This window comes from Spea bombifrons, chromosome 8 (assembly GCF_027358695.1).
Source record: "Spea bombifrons isolate aSpeBom1 chromosome 8, aSpeBom1.2.pri, whole genome shotgun sequence".
NCBI lineage: Eukaryota > Metazoa > Chordata > Amphibia > Anura > Pelobatidae > Spea > Spea bombifrons.
In genome coordinates, this window is record NC_071094.1 from 24,751,074 (window position 1) to 24,767,695 (window position 16,622).

At 36.4% G+C, this 16,622-nt stretch overlaps 1 protein-coding gene across 1 annotated transcript in view; it reads right to left on the bottom strand.

Moving 5' to 3' along the window:
* Positions 1-1,512: 1,512 nt before the first annotated feature.
* ATP7A (ATPase copper transporting alpha) overlaps positions 1,513-16,622 on the bottom strand; it is a 41,151-nt gene continuing 26,041 nt past the window's right edge. Inside the window, exons 10-23 of the mRNA XM_053472995.1 lie at positions 15,131-15,364; positions 13,982-14,073; positions 12,354-12,481; positions 11,872-12,026; positions 10,570-10,704; positions 10,210-10,404; positions 9,433-9,615; positions 8,017-8,227; positions 6,483-6,629; positions 6,135-6,277; positions 5,432-5,635; positions 4,018-4,135; positions 3,186-3,288; positions 1,513-1,991 (exon numbers count right to left, since the gene is read on the bottom strand). Of these exons, the coding sequence (XP_053328970.1) occupies positions 1,715-1,991; positions 3,186-3,288; positions 4,018-4,135; positions 5,432-5,635; positions 6,135-6,277; positions 6,483-6,629; positions 8,017-8,227; positions 9,433-9,615; positions 10,210-10,404; positions 10,570-10,704; positions 11,872-12,026; positions 12,354-12,481; positions 13,982-14,073; positions 15,131-15,364 (2,325 nt within the window). The 3' untranslated portion in view covers positions 1,513-1,714. The remainder of the gene's footprint in view (positions 1,992-3,185; positions 3,289-4,017; positions 4,136-5,431; positions 5,636-6,134; positions 6,278-6,482; positions 6,630-8,016; positions 8,228-9,432; positions 9,616-10,209; positions 10,405-10,569; positions 10,705-11,871; positions 12,027-12,353; positions 12,482-13,981; positions 14,074-15,130; positions 15,365-16,622) is intronic.

A 16,622-nucleotide genomic window follows, 5' to 3' on the forward strand; every position in this document is an offset into this window, starting at 1 on the left:
CAAAGGAAATTCAGATGTGGGAATGTAGAATATGGAAGAAGTTAACATTTCCATTGTTAAAAACATATACGGAAATTATATTTTATCAAAATCAATGTAAGCACGGATTTGTAAAAACTTCCAATCAGTACCCTAATTTTTGCATTTAGTGTTTTATTACGGTTTATAATTAAACATTTATAAAATGGGATATAGTTATATAGTTGAGAGTAGAAGTAAAATCTCTTTGGTATGCATCTGTGTATTTTCAGCAAAACAAAAAACTGCAGCAGGATTTAAAGACAAAAATCAGTTATAGAGACTGGGACTTCATAACTTAACTAAATGTAAGCACTGTGTACACAAATTATTTTACCCGATTAAAATTGATGTAAACAGAAAGCTTGGCATCGCAAAAAATATTTCTAAATACATACAATATGGTCTGAGACCCCAACTGACTCACTGATATCTGTGTGAAACATTTGTAGAACAAGCAACATTAAACTGAATTTGTTTATCAGAGAGAACAAACATGTCTCGTTTTACTAAATAAGCAAGTAAAACAGTTACCATGTAAATAATACACAAAAATATATATTTACATTAGATTACACTATGCTATACAGCAGCATTTTTACACATTGCCTAAAGCATTTTACATGGTAGACTCTCTTTTAAAGAAAACAACATCTTAAATCAGTTTATGTTTAATCGGTATATCTTTAAAGTTAGGCACACTAGACATTGCAATGTGCCAAATGCTAGAACTGTCAAACTTTCTCCAGAGACATCTAGGCAATTATACGTAGTTATAACTCAGGCATAAAAGGGATTTCAATAATCATATAATACAATCATAAATATGGTTTAGTGACATGGGAAATGAAATATAACTATTTATCATGATGTTTTATGATTGCAAAAAAAACAAACAAAAAGAAAACTGACCATTAATGGAATTTGGTGCACTACTTTTTACTGCATAACACTTTGCATGACATTATATCAATGGATGTACATATAAATACCACAATATTTTTCCAAGCCTGTATTAAATGGATACGTGTGTATAAATATATGTATATATTATCTATGACCTACTATCAAAAGGTGAATATTTTATTCTCAGCAAGTCCAGTGAGTGCGCTTCTCTTATTGGACATTTGTATTTGGGTTGAAGCTCTTTGCTCCTAGGCATTTCATTGTATTTTGTGTATCTTGCGGAGGTGAGTGTAGCTAGCGGAAATGTTTCACTTCATAAGTTTTAAAGATGTTTACCCCCATTTAATGGGGAATGTAAATAAAATGCTAATAACAAGAACCTGTTTCACATATATAATCAGTATACTGATTTTAAACTCTTAGTTAATCTCTCAATCCTTCACCATTCAGTGCTATAAAAAAGACAATTTAAAGGAAATAAGGCACATTCAATTGCAAATCAATGACATTCAGTACCTTCATTCATCTGTTCAGCTATTACTGCATTCGGCTACATAATTTGCTACAAAAGGCTCATTGGTATTTTTTTTTTCTTGTCGACATACAATACTTTTTTCCCTCAAGGTGTTGTGCTCCTATTAGTACAGATGTATTTCGTCTTTTGTATGTGATTATTGATCTAGATACGTAATAGGAGTCCTAACTACTGTTTCACACAGAACCTTCAGCATAATTTGCATCACAAAACAGACATTGTTTTTATGTAACCACAATATGTTGTATGAGCTGTTTACAAGAAGGTGTCTTCCTCCCCTCTTAAGTCCCCAACAAGGAGTGAATGCTTGTCTGGCTCATGCAGAGGGATGCTGTGTTGGGAATTCTTGTCGGAGAGAAAGGAATTGAGGGACGCCCGACTGTAATTAACAATGCGATCCAAGATGCCAAGCTTGGGAGAATTTCTTCTGTTTTCCGTGATACCTATGTGAACGCTAATTTCTGAAAGAGACTTCTGGTGCATTTGGCCTTGTGCTTTGAGTTCCAGCTTCTCTCTACTTGGTTTACGGTAGCTGCACAAATGAAATCACATTACATTACTTATTTGTTCCCTACCTATTACAAAATACACATATATTAAATACAACACGCAATCAACCACCTTTTTCCACTTCCACTTCCACGGACAGATTTCTATGCAGTGATTAAAGATTTGTATTTCCTGTTGCTATTCTATTGATTCAGACCTCCATATAGTTTGTTTGCAGACCACTAAAGGCAGCCGTCCGCACAATCTCTTTTAGGCTTCTATCTGTTCTGAAATTACGTGATTCCTTGTAACTCTTGTCTTGTTTTCCAAAACTCGATCCTGTGGCTGGATCAGTCGAAGTATGGAATTAATCACTGGACATGAATAAGGAAAGACCTTACTCATGTCCAGTGGTTAATTCCATACTTCGACTGTTGCTTAGCCATATCATTTCTCAAAGTTCGTGTTGCCTTCCAGAGTCAGATGTTTAAATTCTACAGTTGCCTGGTTGGCTACCATTGTCCAGCCACATGCCATGTTCATTTGTCAGTTAACCCTTCTGGAGATACTTTGGATCTACTGTGTTCTTAGAGTGACACTAAACAAGCTAATAGCTGTAAGCTAACAGACTTTTGACACAAGACAAATCACAAGACTTCATAAGAATGGACAGTAACTGTGCAAATTGAAACAGCCATCCTCAAAGGATTGTATGTCTAAAGACAATGTTTACAAATAACTACAACTTTGTAAAATATTTTAGACTGAAATGAACCGTGTAGCAACACCACAGAATTTATCCATACATGCGCTTAACTTTCATATTTGGAATGTTATGTATATGTATGTCTCATTTTCTTCCTCAGAAACCAGGAAGTGTACTTGGGTATACTTCCTGCACATGCACTGTAATGCTATTGCAAACATCAATGGAGATAGTGGCATCCAATTACAAGCATGCTAGCTGAACACTGGGCTGCCAGTACTCCTATTTCAATAGAAGGTCGGCACCCACTGTTTTCAATAGGGAAGCTATCGCGCACATGTGCAGGAAAAGTACTTAAGTAGACTTCCTGTTTTTAGTAGAGACAGTCAAAGGGAGGAGGAATTAGATACAAAAGTGCTGTTTTAAAAACTACAGAATATTTGAATCTGCCTGCAGTAAATGCATTGGACTTTTCATAAAAAATAAGAACGCATAAGAATGTTTTAATAGCACTGCACCGGCTTTACTTACAGTTTAAGCAACAAAGAAGAAAAAACTACTGAAACAGAAGAGGCAGCCATTGCTGCTGAACCCATCCATGGCTGCAAAATCAGACCAACTGGCATAAAGACACCTTTAAGAATGGAAAATATTATAGTGTTAGAAACTTTACAAATCAGATTCAAGTGTAACATTTTCCTAAATATTTAACATCTATATAAAAAAGATATATATCTATATATATATATAGATCTGTATCTGTGTCTCTCACTCTCTCTCTCATATATATATATATATATATATATATATATATATATATATATACATATATATATATATATATATATATATATATATATATATATATTTACTAAAATAAATAATAAAATGTAGTGACAATGAACAGATCTTTTTATCTATAAAAGCAAAACTGCTACATAGAGTCTAATATTTGTCCTGAGTTTAGAAATACCCAATGTTTTAATGCTTTTTGCAAGTTATAGGGCAATAAGTACAAGTAGAGTATTGCTATTTTAAAACAATTTTTTTCAAATCTGGTCATCCTGCACCCATGTCCTACCTGGGACATCTTTAAAGCCAACCAATTCTATTTACCCCCATTTTTTTTTGCTTTTTTTCATCTTTATACTTGGAGTATGTGAAAGATTTAAGGGGATGTTTTTTTTTATATTTATTTACACATAAGGTATATAAAACTGCAGAGTCGACTGATTTTTTTTATGTGGATATATTTGCCACATACACTTAGAAAGATTGAGAATTTCAATTTCCACATACATTTATTTCTGACAATAATTCAGTGCTCAAAGAATTATAGAATTTTGAGTGTTTTATCTCTTACCTGCAGCTATAGGGATGCCAACAAGGTTGTAGACCAGAGCAAAGACAAAATTTATTCGGATTCTCTTCACTGTCTTGCGTGATAAATCTATGCTGGCCACTACATCTAGAAGATCATTCTGTAAGCAGAAAGTATTATTGTGTGTGTGGATATATTTTATCAGGCTACTATGTGTCATAGCTCTTGACGGAAGTAAAAAAAAAAAGAAGAAGCAAATCAATAAGATCCTTAATCCTCTGATGCCACAGGAGTTTGACACCCTAAAGACAAAAGTTTTTTGCTATTTTGTACATATATTTATGAATTAATTTAATTTTATGTTTAGTTTATCCACATAATTATAGATAGTGTACAGCTTTCTTTAGTATTAATATATTTAAAATAAAACATTTTGTATGATTATTCTAAAAATGTAGAAAAAAAATGTAAATTGTCACTAAAATTAGTTGACAAAAATAACTCAAAATGTATTAATGCATGTAAGAATTATGAAAGCACTGTAGATTTGATTACTTAATTTTAGCTTTACCCTTAACTCTTGACTGCAGCAAATTGTCTGAAATTTTGGATTCCGGATTAGAATAGCAATCCCAATAAAATGCCTTACATTTTTTTTAATATGGTGTTATGAGATCGAGGGAATCTGCCGACAAGGTCAGAAAAACTAGGTAAAAAAAACCCTGTCATGCCAGAGCAGTAATTATAGCTTTCTGGTATTGCATGGGTTAATAAATCTTCAAAGGAGGTCACTGAAGGGGGCAATGGGGAGATGAGAGGGAGGTAGGGCATGAGGGTTTGAGTGGGCATATGGGGCGTCAAAGGGCAGATGGTCGGCATTTCAGGGTTCTAAGGAAGGCTTTAAGAATCATTTATTACTTCCCCGTCATTCCACTCACTTATCTCTAACAATCCAGCTGTCTGAACGTAATTATATCAAAACGCCCAACCCCCTAAACTCGCCTTTTATTCCACCGGACGGGACTTGTGGTCCCATTTATTTGAGTTTCTCTGTTTTTTTATTTACTGTTTGTATTGAATATTCACGGTTTTTACTACTGCCACTGTGTACTCAAACTGCTCTGGCATCACTCTTGCCATTGTTAATGCCAAACCTAATTTCCTGCGTAAACATAAAAAAGCCAGGAAATAAAAAATAAAGTTCTTTGAAATTAAGTTTGCTCCCCATGTGTGCTTTTGCTAATGACATCAGATATGACACCCTTAATAACTAGTATGGACAAGTGCTAGTATAGTTTTGCTCAGACTGGCCAATGTCTGTTAGCATCTCTGAAGTGAGTAATATGTGAGAAGTAATATGGGAGAGTATATTTGGCTGTTTTTTGCATCTACCCTGAGCAATTATCAAACAAGTCTGTTACTATGTTGACATGTTCATCATAGAACTCGACCTTACCCGTATGAGAACCACATCAGCAGCTTCTATGGCGACATCAGTCCCTGTTCCGATAGCAATGCCCACGTTGGCCATAGCAAGAGCTGGTGAGTCGTTGATTCCATCTCCTACCATTGCCACACGCACACCTTGGTCTTGCAATTGCTTAACCTTAGCAACTTTATGGGATGGGAGAACTTCAGCAAACACCTTGGTTATTCCAACCTAGAGGAAGAAATTAGAAAATTAACTATTATACAACTAAATATTAGCCTCTCTTTTACATTTTCAACACTGTTAAACTCTCATAAGCCTTTTAACAAATTTTGACACTCAGTCCATCAACTTTATTAAACCCTTAAGAACAAAAATTTGTACACTTGAAAACAATGTTTTTTTTTGTTTGTTTTTCTTTTAAAACATGATCTCCTTCTTAACCACATAGTTTATTTATGGTCAAGTAGTGCATTTTTCACCTATATAAAGCCTTATATTGATTGTGTAAAAAAAAATGTAAAAATATAGTACTTGTTTTTCCCCTTGTAATTTTTTCTTAAATAATCCAAGTACAGTAATTTACCACATAAATAGGTTTTATTGGTTTTTGAAGAAATGTAATGACAACATTGTCCCTTATTTGCGGATTGATGAGCATGACCATTTAAATGCAGACCAAAAGTAAATTAACACCATGGAATAACCTGGGAACATGACACAAGATTACCTGGGCAGCAATAGTCTTGGCCGTCTTGCTGTTATCACCGGTCATCAGAACCACGTCAAGGCCCATTGAACGCAACGTATGAACGGCTAATGCTGCTTCAGGCTTCACAGTGTCAGCAATAGCTATCAAACCACACAGCACCCCTAAAGGAAATAAAACACAAGAAAACTGCCCTAAGCTTGGTGAGAAGCATAATCACCATACATATTAAATGACATGGGCAATTTCATGGTGTAAGTCGATAACATCTCTATTGGTGACAGTTTTGCTATTAGAGCTAAAAGCAGATACATATACACATCAGGACTATTTATCAAGAAAGTCTGTCAAACAAAACAGTTCAGTTACCATCTACCGAGACCAGGACAGCAGTGCGGCCTTTCTTCTCATGTTCTGCCATAAGAACGTCTGTTTCATTCTTCAAAGAAAGAAAATTTCTGTTCATCCACTCACGGTTCCCTATTAAAACCGAGTACGTCTGAGACGGTAAAGAGGCTAGAAGAAAAAAAAAAAAAGGTTTCTAAAGTTTCGACATTCCGAACTGTTGTATACATATATGTTTATCAATACATGTTAAAAGATGCTCTATATCACAGGCATTAAGTTTTATGTGATAATGAATGTATATTCCAGTACTGACTTTTCATAGGACTATTTGTCACAAATACATACTGACCCGGGTACTGAAGGTGTTTTCAGCTTTTTAAAGTCTGTGCTCACAAACTTAAACTTCTTCAGTACCCTATGGATGTACATGTACATCCAGAAAAAGCATTGTCCAATGCAAAATTACAGAGGGACACTCCCGTGTAAGCCACATCTCTCAAGTTCTCATTCACGGGGACTGCCTCAGATTTGAGAAGAACCAATGATCTGGTAGTACGGTCATTGCGGCATACGCAAAAAGCCCACCATACGCTCTATTGGGAGCACAGACCCAATTTTATTCACCCCGGTTTTCTTCCATTTGAACAAAGGCTAACCCCTGGGTGGATAATTTATAAAAGGTAGAATTATTTTGGTTTTATTTGTGTGAGGAAAAACCCTAAAGGTTTTCTCAAGCAGTTGGCTCCCCCCAAGCAGAAGTGTGGCACTAATAGTGCTTTGTGCAATAACGAAATCTTGGCCCTTGGGTACACTAACAAAAAGCATGTGTTCGTTATCAAGACATCAATTCCAACTGAAAATCCAGAGGGAAGTCCGCCCGAAATATCCTGACTTAACGACAAGCATTTTCCTTGCACAATACTACCACTGGTTCCAAACAGAAGCCTAAAAAAAAGATGCATTGGGAAGGACTCGAGGCACCGCTGCCCTTCCTGTCTCTCTCTCCTAGGACTGCATTGATTGATTCATGGTCTACCATATCAAAAGTATTTTTTTTTTAAATATACATTTTTTCACCTTCAGTAATAGTGAGCCACAAGAGGAAAAGGCGGTATTTTCAATTTGCACAAATCCATACGTTTTTACCCTACAAATAAATACATTTTTAAAAACCTATGCATGGGGGTTTTTCCATAATCTGGAGATGTGGCTTTAATACTCTGGGTTGTCTCCTTTAGAAAAATGTATACTTTTATGGGAACATGTTCTCCAGAGGGGGCCGCTAAGCTGCTTCTTGGATAGCACCCTGTGCTTCAGTATACCAGAATGTTTCAACTTGTGTCTTGCAGTGTCCAGAAAACCAAAAGAAACATATGTCCGTGAAGTATTTCTGAAATCAGGACATACAGCTAAACAATGAGTTCTCTTCCCTGAAAGGGAAATAATGATTGAACCATCACATGGCAAACAGGGCAAAATAGCTCCGGGACATACAGTAAGATACCAAAAATCCTATGGGACTAAATATGTTGAACAAGACAATGTGTGTGCTTACTTGGATCAGGGGCTTCTATGAAGGGCTGAAGTATGGATTCCTCATGTTGTCCATCTATCTGAACCAAAAGAGTATTCCTGCTGTTTTTTGTGCTGGTCTTCTGGTCAGTGCTGTAGAGAAACTGTTCTATGTTGCTGACTTTGCAGCTTATTCCACATCCAGGAACAGCCTGGAAATCAGAGCAGGTGCCCAACATCTCAGCGTTTAATTCCTGGTAAAAAAGAATACTTATTCTTAGTATCTTGGTATCTTGAATACTTAATAACTGTAGTGGAACAGAACATACGTTTTATATTGTGTGTTTGATGCACAACGGATATATGGTAAATATACAGGATCAAATTGGAAATTGACTACAGCATCTTTACAACTGTAACAGCGTGTTCTGAACAATGTAGAATTTTTTATGATTGAATAATTATCCCCAGGAAAGGTTCGGGCAGTCAACAAAACTGGGAAGTAATGGTTTGAATTCTGCATTTCATTACATTCAGTGGAATAATTGGGAGAGAAACATTAAGAATAGGCAAGTACTATGTGAATGTTAAGTGTCAGAGCTGAAAAGTACCTTTTTTTGTTCAAACTATACAGCTTTGCCCAGCACAGAAATTAACAACAAAGACAACAAAATCCTTCAAGAACAGAACATCCACCATAATGTGTGTTTCTGTTACCATAGAAGTTAAGTCTACTTCAGTCATATGCGAGTTGCTTGTGAGGGTACTTGAGTCCCTTTAAATTTGAGACTTTAAATTTTGCATGCAAGTGCAATATGAACTCACATGTGGTATATTGGTATACAAGAATGTTCCTCTGATGCCAGCAGCCATTTTAGAAGATTAATTGTTCTCCTTTTGTGCCCCCCCCAACAGGCCTTTTCTTTACAGGTGGCACCCTTTAGGACCCCACCCTATGGGACCATACCAGGGAGTCTTAGGGATAGGTGTTTTTTTTTTTTACTGAAGTTAGTGTCCCCCCCCCCCAATTCTACAGGACAAGGATGGATAGGGGAGCACCAGATGGGCCTGTGCCTCTTCCAAAAGTATTATATACATCCTCATCCAAATGGGAACTGGCTGGGGGTCCCTGCCTCCAATAATGCTTTTCAAAATATATCCCCTTTGGTTTATTGGGGGGAAATTGCCTCACCCTCATAGCTTAATAGGGGTCCCATTTTTCATTTATTTTAATCTTCACTGTAGCAAGTGGCCGACTGGTAAATCACTTTGTAACCCTCTGAGGTTGCAAGGAAAACATTTGTAATTTGAACCTAAGGTTCCAGCCTGCGTTTTAAATTGTAGACAACTTACAAATTAGTGAATCTGCAAGTTGTCTGCTTTTTTGAACTTGCATGCACTCTCCTACGCTTGCAATTTCAGTATAAATACAGTGTATGACTATTACACAATGTTGTACCTCTTTACAGTACTTGGTGACGGCTGCGCCCAGAGGGTGCTCACTGTTACTCTCCGCTGTGCCCACTATTGCCAGAAGCTTGCGGGAAGGCATCCTGTTATTTTCCACCAAAACCTTCACTTGCATTACTACCGGAGACCCATGTGTAATGGTTCCAGTTTTATCAAAAACAACTGTCTTCACCTGAAAGAAATACAAGTTTTAAATCTAGTTTATTATTAAAAATACTCAGTGATCTTACTAGTCTATGAATACATTTTAAGATTTGATTAATAAGAATTACACAGCTATTAATCACTGTCATCGCTTTATTTTTTAACCACCTTGGAAATTGTGTCAAACTTTCAACCTTGAAAACAAAATACACACTGCTCAGTTTTAACAGAGCAGGGGGACCTCGACTCCTATTGTATGTACATTATTGTACCCCCCGTTTTAATGCATAAGCACTTATTGTAGTTACTCTGTTGTCCACTGTATGGCATTTTTACTGCTGTTGTACCTGCTGGAACTATATAAAGAAAATCATTAATTTGTTAAATGAAACATCCTAAAATAAGTTAGCCATGTAATAAATGCTTGCATATATTTTTACTGTGTACTTTACCATTAGCCATATGCCATGCTATAATTTTAAGATACTTGGAAAACTAACAACATCTATCCCTGATATCTCATATGTGACCCTCCCCTTTTTAACAATATTGCTCATTACAAATTACATCTCTATGCATATTAGTTTTATGGATTTTATGCCCTATGTGCAATTGCACTCACCTTGTGTGCCATTTCCAAGGGCTCTCCACCTTTAATTAATATCCCATTCTGAGCGCCGACTCCAGTGCCGACCATGACAGCAGTTGGGGTAGCCAGTCCCAGTGAGCAGGGGCAGGCAATGCACAAGACTGTAATAGCTGCTTGGAAAGCAAAGCGGACAATCACTTCTCCTTTTGAAATGCTCTTGTTGTATCCCTTAAGGGAGCAAGAAGGAAAAATAATCATAATATGTTCCAAAAAGCCACCACCAGCCTCAGACCAGATTCACTATCCTGCAAACATTGGCTTTACTAAATAACACCATATATCTGTATTGCAAGAAGCAACTGCAAACTGTTTGTTGTTCTTCAAATTACTTACCGGAAAATATCTTTCCACAATCTCAAAATCGCGGTAACCAATAATAATCCAAACGACCAGTGTGAGTAAAGACACAAGTACAATAAATGGAACAAAGTAGCCACTAAGTTTATCTGCAAATTGCTGGATAGGAGCCTAAGTAAAAAAACAAACAAAATACATCACCATATTTTATAATGTTTATTGCAAAGTTACATATCTTTATAAATGTACATAAATTATATCGTCAAATGCCCCTGACAGCTGATTTAATCTGTGTCTGTGCATGTATGGAAGAAAATGAATAAAAGGTTTTACATAACTCTGTTATGTTATTTCAGGCTGCCCTTTTTTCACTGCAGATCATGAATGTGCAAATATTTAGTTTTACTTGAGAGATGACAAAAACTTAATTTAATATGTATCTTAAGAGAAATGCGGAAAAAGTAAATAAGCAGCAAAAGTAATAAATGTTAAGTCACAGGTTAAAATATGTGAAACTATTTTTCAATACAGTAGTATACACAGAACTTTTTTGTGGCAACGTTATTTTACCTTAAAAATTACAAGAAATTTACCCTACACGGTATGTAACAGAAATGGTCACCCCTGTCTCCTCTATCAACTTCTGATACCGTTATCAAACTGAGAATTACACAATCTACCCAACACCCCATGTTTTCAGCTTTGGTGTTGCACTTGACTCCACATTCTTCCTCATTCCTACGTTCAGTCACTCACCAAATCTTGCAGTCTTCAGGTGCAAAATATATCTTAAAATCCTAATTTTCTTGTACCAGACACCTACAATATTAACACATTCCCTTGACATATCCTATATAGATTACTTCTACTTGCTACTAGCTGGCCTCCCCCTTACTGCTGTTCACCAACCCATTCTCAATTCCTCTGCAAGACCAGTCTTCTTATCTTATCTCAACGCTCTTCATTTGTAGCCCTCTTCATTCTACCAATGGCTTGCTTCATACAACTGTTCTTCCAGAATTCTCTCTGCACTTCTTATTTGAACTTTAAAACACCCACATTAAGACCACATATTCAAGGAAGAATGCTATCTATCCTCTTAAACACAATATGCATTCTGAAGATCTGCAGGTAACTTACTCCTCCATACCACCCTTGGTACGATCACATCACCCTTGCCCATGGAGTCCTTCATCTCTCTCAAACAGATGTCTTTATGATAAGCTATATAGACAGCTGGATAAAAACCTACTCTCATTGAGGTAAAAAAAAAAATTATATACACACACATACCGCAAAAAATACAAGCTAATTTATTCCATGGAATGGAAGTATTACCTTTGATGTTTGGGCCTCTTCCACAAGTTTAACAATTTGTGACAAAGTAGTGTCTGAACCAACATGTGTAGCTGTAATTAGCAGGGAGCCATTTTGGTTAATGGAGCCAGCAATTACACTGCTGCCTGGTTTCTTAGTTACTGGCATGGCTTCACCTGAGGAATAGCATCAAAGGACATAGATAAATAGCTACAAATTTACATTTCCACAGAATTTAGGAAAAACAAGATAAGTGTGAAGCAAAAAATGTTACAGATGAGTTTCTCAGTAACTACAAAGAGCAAGGTAAGGACTGTCTTAGCAGTAACACACATTTGTTGCTTTTAGGGTTATGTATATCCTGTTCAAGACTAGACAAACAACTTTTAGTTCCAATATAAAATAATTTAGTTTTTTTTTTTATTTTAGTAATGCTCATTATTTTCACTTATGCATAATTAACATGCTAACGTTGCACTATTAGAAGCATGTTTTGAGATTACCTGTAATTAGAGACTCATCCACCATGGAGTGTCCTTCAAACACTCTCCCATCTACAGGAAACTTTCCTCCTGGTGTCACCTTCACAATGTCACCTCGTTGTACCAACTCCACATCCACCTGCTCTTCACTGCGCCAGAGAAACAAGAAAGGTAATTAAAAATATGGTTACAAGAAGCAGCACACATTTTCTTCAAAATCAATCCAGGCTTTAGAATTTAGGATGACTGTATGCAATATGGTAGCTCTGCCACCTCTTATATACTATTGCAAGCTTAAAAGTGTACATATCCTACTTTAAAGAGACAATCATACCAATTTCCCTACTGCCTGTCTCCTTACAATCTAAGTGATTGTTGTCAGTTGTGATATTTTGGGGTACTTTTCCACCTTGCCGATTCTTTATGGCAATGCTATTGAAGTCTATTCAACCATTGACATTCATTAGAGTGTATGGCTGGGTGATTAAGACCAAGCCATTCTATCGTTTACCACAGACAGTTTTATAAGGACTCAGTTTATTTGTCTAGCAGACTGGACCAAGACAACAGAGCGGATAACACACAGCTGTCTGATAACATTATATTAACGCAAAAAAAACTACAATGTTTTAAAAAGTAAGAAAACTTAAAAAAGATCTTCAAAACAAATACAAGTAATTACATGTAAAACTTTCATGCGATATATTTTTTGTACACAGAACTTACAATGTATTACTCATAGCCATATAAACGAGAAATAGAAGCATATATGCTGACTGCAAGTTTCATAACCGACATATGACACTGAGGAAGTCGATTTTTGAATAATTTTATAGGTGTTACACAAACAGATCCACATTCTGCGGGAAATACATGCTTATAAACCAACTCACTGTACAACAGGGAAAACAAGAATTTAATTGTGGCAAGTCATATTACTTCATAGCAATTTCCACCAAGAATATTAATACATTTACTGCCAGGGCGGGTAATGGGGTGAACATTGTAGAGCAAATATGGAAATTTGTAAAAATGAGTGTGGAGTGGTACAAAGTTCCACTGTGGACTGTCAGATAACCTTTCAAATGCCAATATCAGCAATTTTGGCTGGTAAATAAGGAAACATATGACCAAATTTTCAAGTTTCAGAGTGTCAACATCAGCACACTGATCTCTGGTACATTATTACTCAAACATTTTGGCTCAGACATTGAAGGTGAACTGCCACATTGGAGACAATACCATAAATGAATTTTGAAATGAAACAATATATTTACATTTCTTGAATTTTTGATGATCACCTATTAAGAAATGCACTGGAATGTATTTATATAAGTAGGGAGATTAAACAGTTTTTCTGTTCTTAGTGCACATTTTTAAGACTGCATGACTTTTATGATTCTTGGGCAAAACAAGATATTTAGAATTTTACATCTGGCACCAATAGCACCTTTTAGGTTTTATACTTTTTCCTCTTGTAATGCATTTTTTTATTTTAGTGCATGTGCAATCATACATTTTGTATACTTTTTACAGTTTTAGAACATTAAAGCATGGATATGGCAAATGGACGCAGATTGCTTGTTATACGGTCACTGGTATGGTTTTCTGTAATTGAAAAAAAAAGGATAGCATATAGAGATTGTTACCTTATAACAGAGTTGTCAGTTCCCAGCGTTACAATTGTTGCTTCAGTCGCCTGCAGTGAGATTAACCGGGAAAGTGCTTCTGACGTCTTGCTCTGCAATGGATAGTAAACATTAAGACTATATTATATTTGCATTGTTTTATAGCAGTGTTTTTAGGACACTTAACTTTTTTTTTAAATTAACCCTTATCCCCCCCAATAAACTTCTGTTAGACTTGGAGGCTGCTATTACTGTGTGATATTTTAGGTGACTTTCCCGACTCAAACACCACACTGAGCTAGTTATTTATGGCAATGACATACAATAAAATAGTGGTTGCTAAACATTTTCATTTTGGAAATAAATCTATATACACATATGTGGTTCTATATTATAAAACTACGGCAAAATCATATATCCCACCAATACATAAAGCTATAGCTTTGATGCAAGTATTTGAATTAACACATTGTGCTATTTGTGAGTTTTAAAACATTTGTTTAACGTATGACTCAACTGTGTAAACACATAAGCACAACAAGTACTTGGAGAGATGTCAGTGTAATTTGTCTGGCACAAAAGCCCCTGGGGAACCTGCAGTGCCTTTTAGAGCATATAATAAAATGCCTGGGCACAATCAGTAGAATCCCTTCTATGCATCAGCCCATTTTCCCTGCCCCAAATCTCTTTGGCTTGCAGACTTCTCAGCTCTCACATGCATTAAAGTGCATAATGATTGCTGGAGTGTCATGTAAAGGGTTTAATTGTCAACTTACACATGAAATGCAGCGCGATATAGCTCCATGCTAACTAATAACAAGTATGCATAGGAAATCTAAATTGCTTATTACGCATGATTCATAAGGTAGCGTCAGGGAACAACAAGCTGGTTTTATGATGTGTGCCAAACAAAATGGAATATTTTGTCACATAACAAAAACTAAGTCAGATGAAAGCGGACTTGTGATAATTTAAGCTAACTAAAATGAAAGCTGGGATATGCAATACAATCTACCCCTTTAATGAATGAGGCAGGAATCCAAAACAAAATTCCGCTGAGAATGCCTAAGGGATGTTATTACATGGATATTAAACATCACCAATCATGACAAACATTCAATTATTTTGTAAGGAAAAGTCTGTTCAATACAGTTAAACAGAGTGTCTTACCTTTGCAACATGCTCTAACCAGCGACCCAGGGCAATGAAGACAAAGAGCATTGGTGGGGTGTCAAAGAATGTAATAGGGTTCACTGTTGCTTTTTCATACATTGCGACAATAAGGATCACCAAGGAGTAGATGAACGCAATGGAGGTAGCTAGGACAATCAGTACATCCATGTTGGCTGTTCTGTGTTTCAGAGCTTTGTACGCTTGAATATAGAAGTACCAACCACCTAAAAACTGACACAACCACAACACTTACCTACAAGGTAATCATTATGCAAAAGTTGTTTTTGGTTTACAGGGAATTTTTATGAAGATCAGTTCTACCGGTATACGACAAGGACACCAGCACACAATAAAAAGTATGTAAAATCCACCATTAGCAAAACTCTGCTCCCCTTTGTTGTGGTAACAGATTACTCCATCATGCAGTTATATAATGAAAGCAGGGCACATACAGTTCTATACGATTAGATTAGTGCAGAATTTATTCCACAGTTGTATGATTTATGCCAGGGTTGTCCAACCTCCGGCCCTCCAGCTGCTGCAGGACTACATCTCCCATAATGCTCTTTCAGCTAAGGGGCTGCCTGAGTATGGGGCAGGTTGGACACCCCTGATTTATGCAATATAAGACACCACTGCCCTCGAGTAAGGACCACTATGTCAAGAGAGGGGTAACAGGTTAAGATAGTGATCTTGATGAAATGGCCTAGCCTTCTAGCGAGAGGTACTCAAGATTGCTTACACAGTAAAAAAATAAATATTTTGCAGAATGATGTGTTCATACAGTAAATGAAATAACCAGTAGATCTCAAGTTTACAGTATCAGGAATAAAACGGCGAAAGGATTTCATGTGGTAATAAAACTCTACTTGAGCTAGCTAAAATTAACCTTCAATTTTATAATCCTAAAAACAAAATGTTGGCTGAATCCTGAGAAGTCCCTCACTAAACTCAGATGTAAAAGACACTGTGCAAAGGTTCTAGCTCATCTGGAAGACCAGAAAGTGGATCCCTTATTAGTGTTCCTATACATCGTACTTGGGGTACAGGGTTGATATATCTGTCTCATCATAACTTTGTCTAGTCTATAGAAAGCACACTGGGGCTGCAGTCAAAATGTGCACTACAGGTGTTTCCCTGTAACAATTACTACGGTCTCTTTAGGGGATCATCCTTAGAGCACAAAGAATCATGGGAATCAAGAATCAAGTACCGTGGCATGATTGGAGGCACCACCATACCCTCAGTTTTTAATGGGTTTAAACCAGCACCAGAGGAGAAAAAAGTGAAGGTACCAAGCCTGGGTTAAGTACATACAGGCTACTGTACAAAGAGTAAAATAAGGTGCGTGGCATGTTAACTACTAGACTAAAAATTGTACAAAATAAAACTTGAATAAAGATTCCAATTAGTAACTGCAGCAGACATTACAGTTAGTCCCCACTAGATGGAGCTAAAGAAAGAGCTGCCTTACAGGTGGTATTGGATA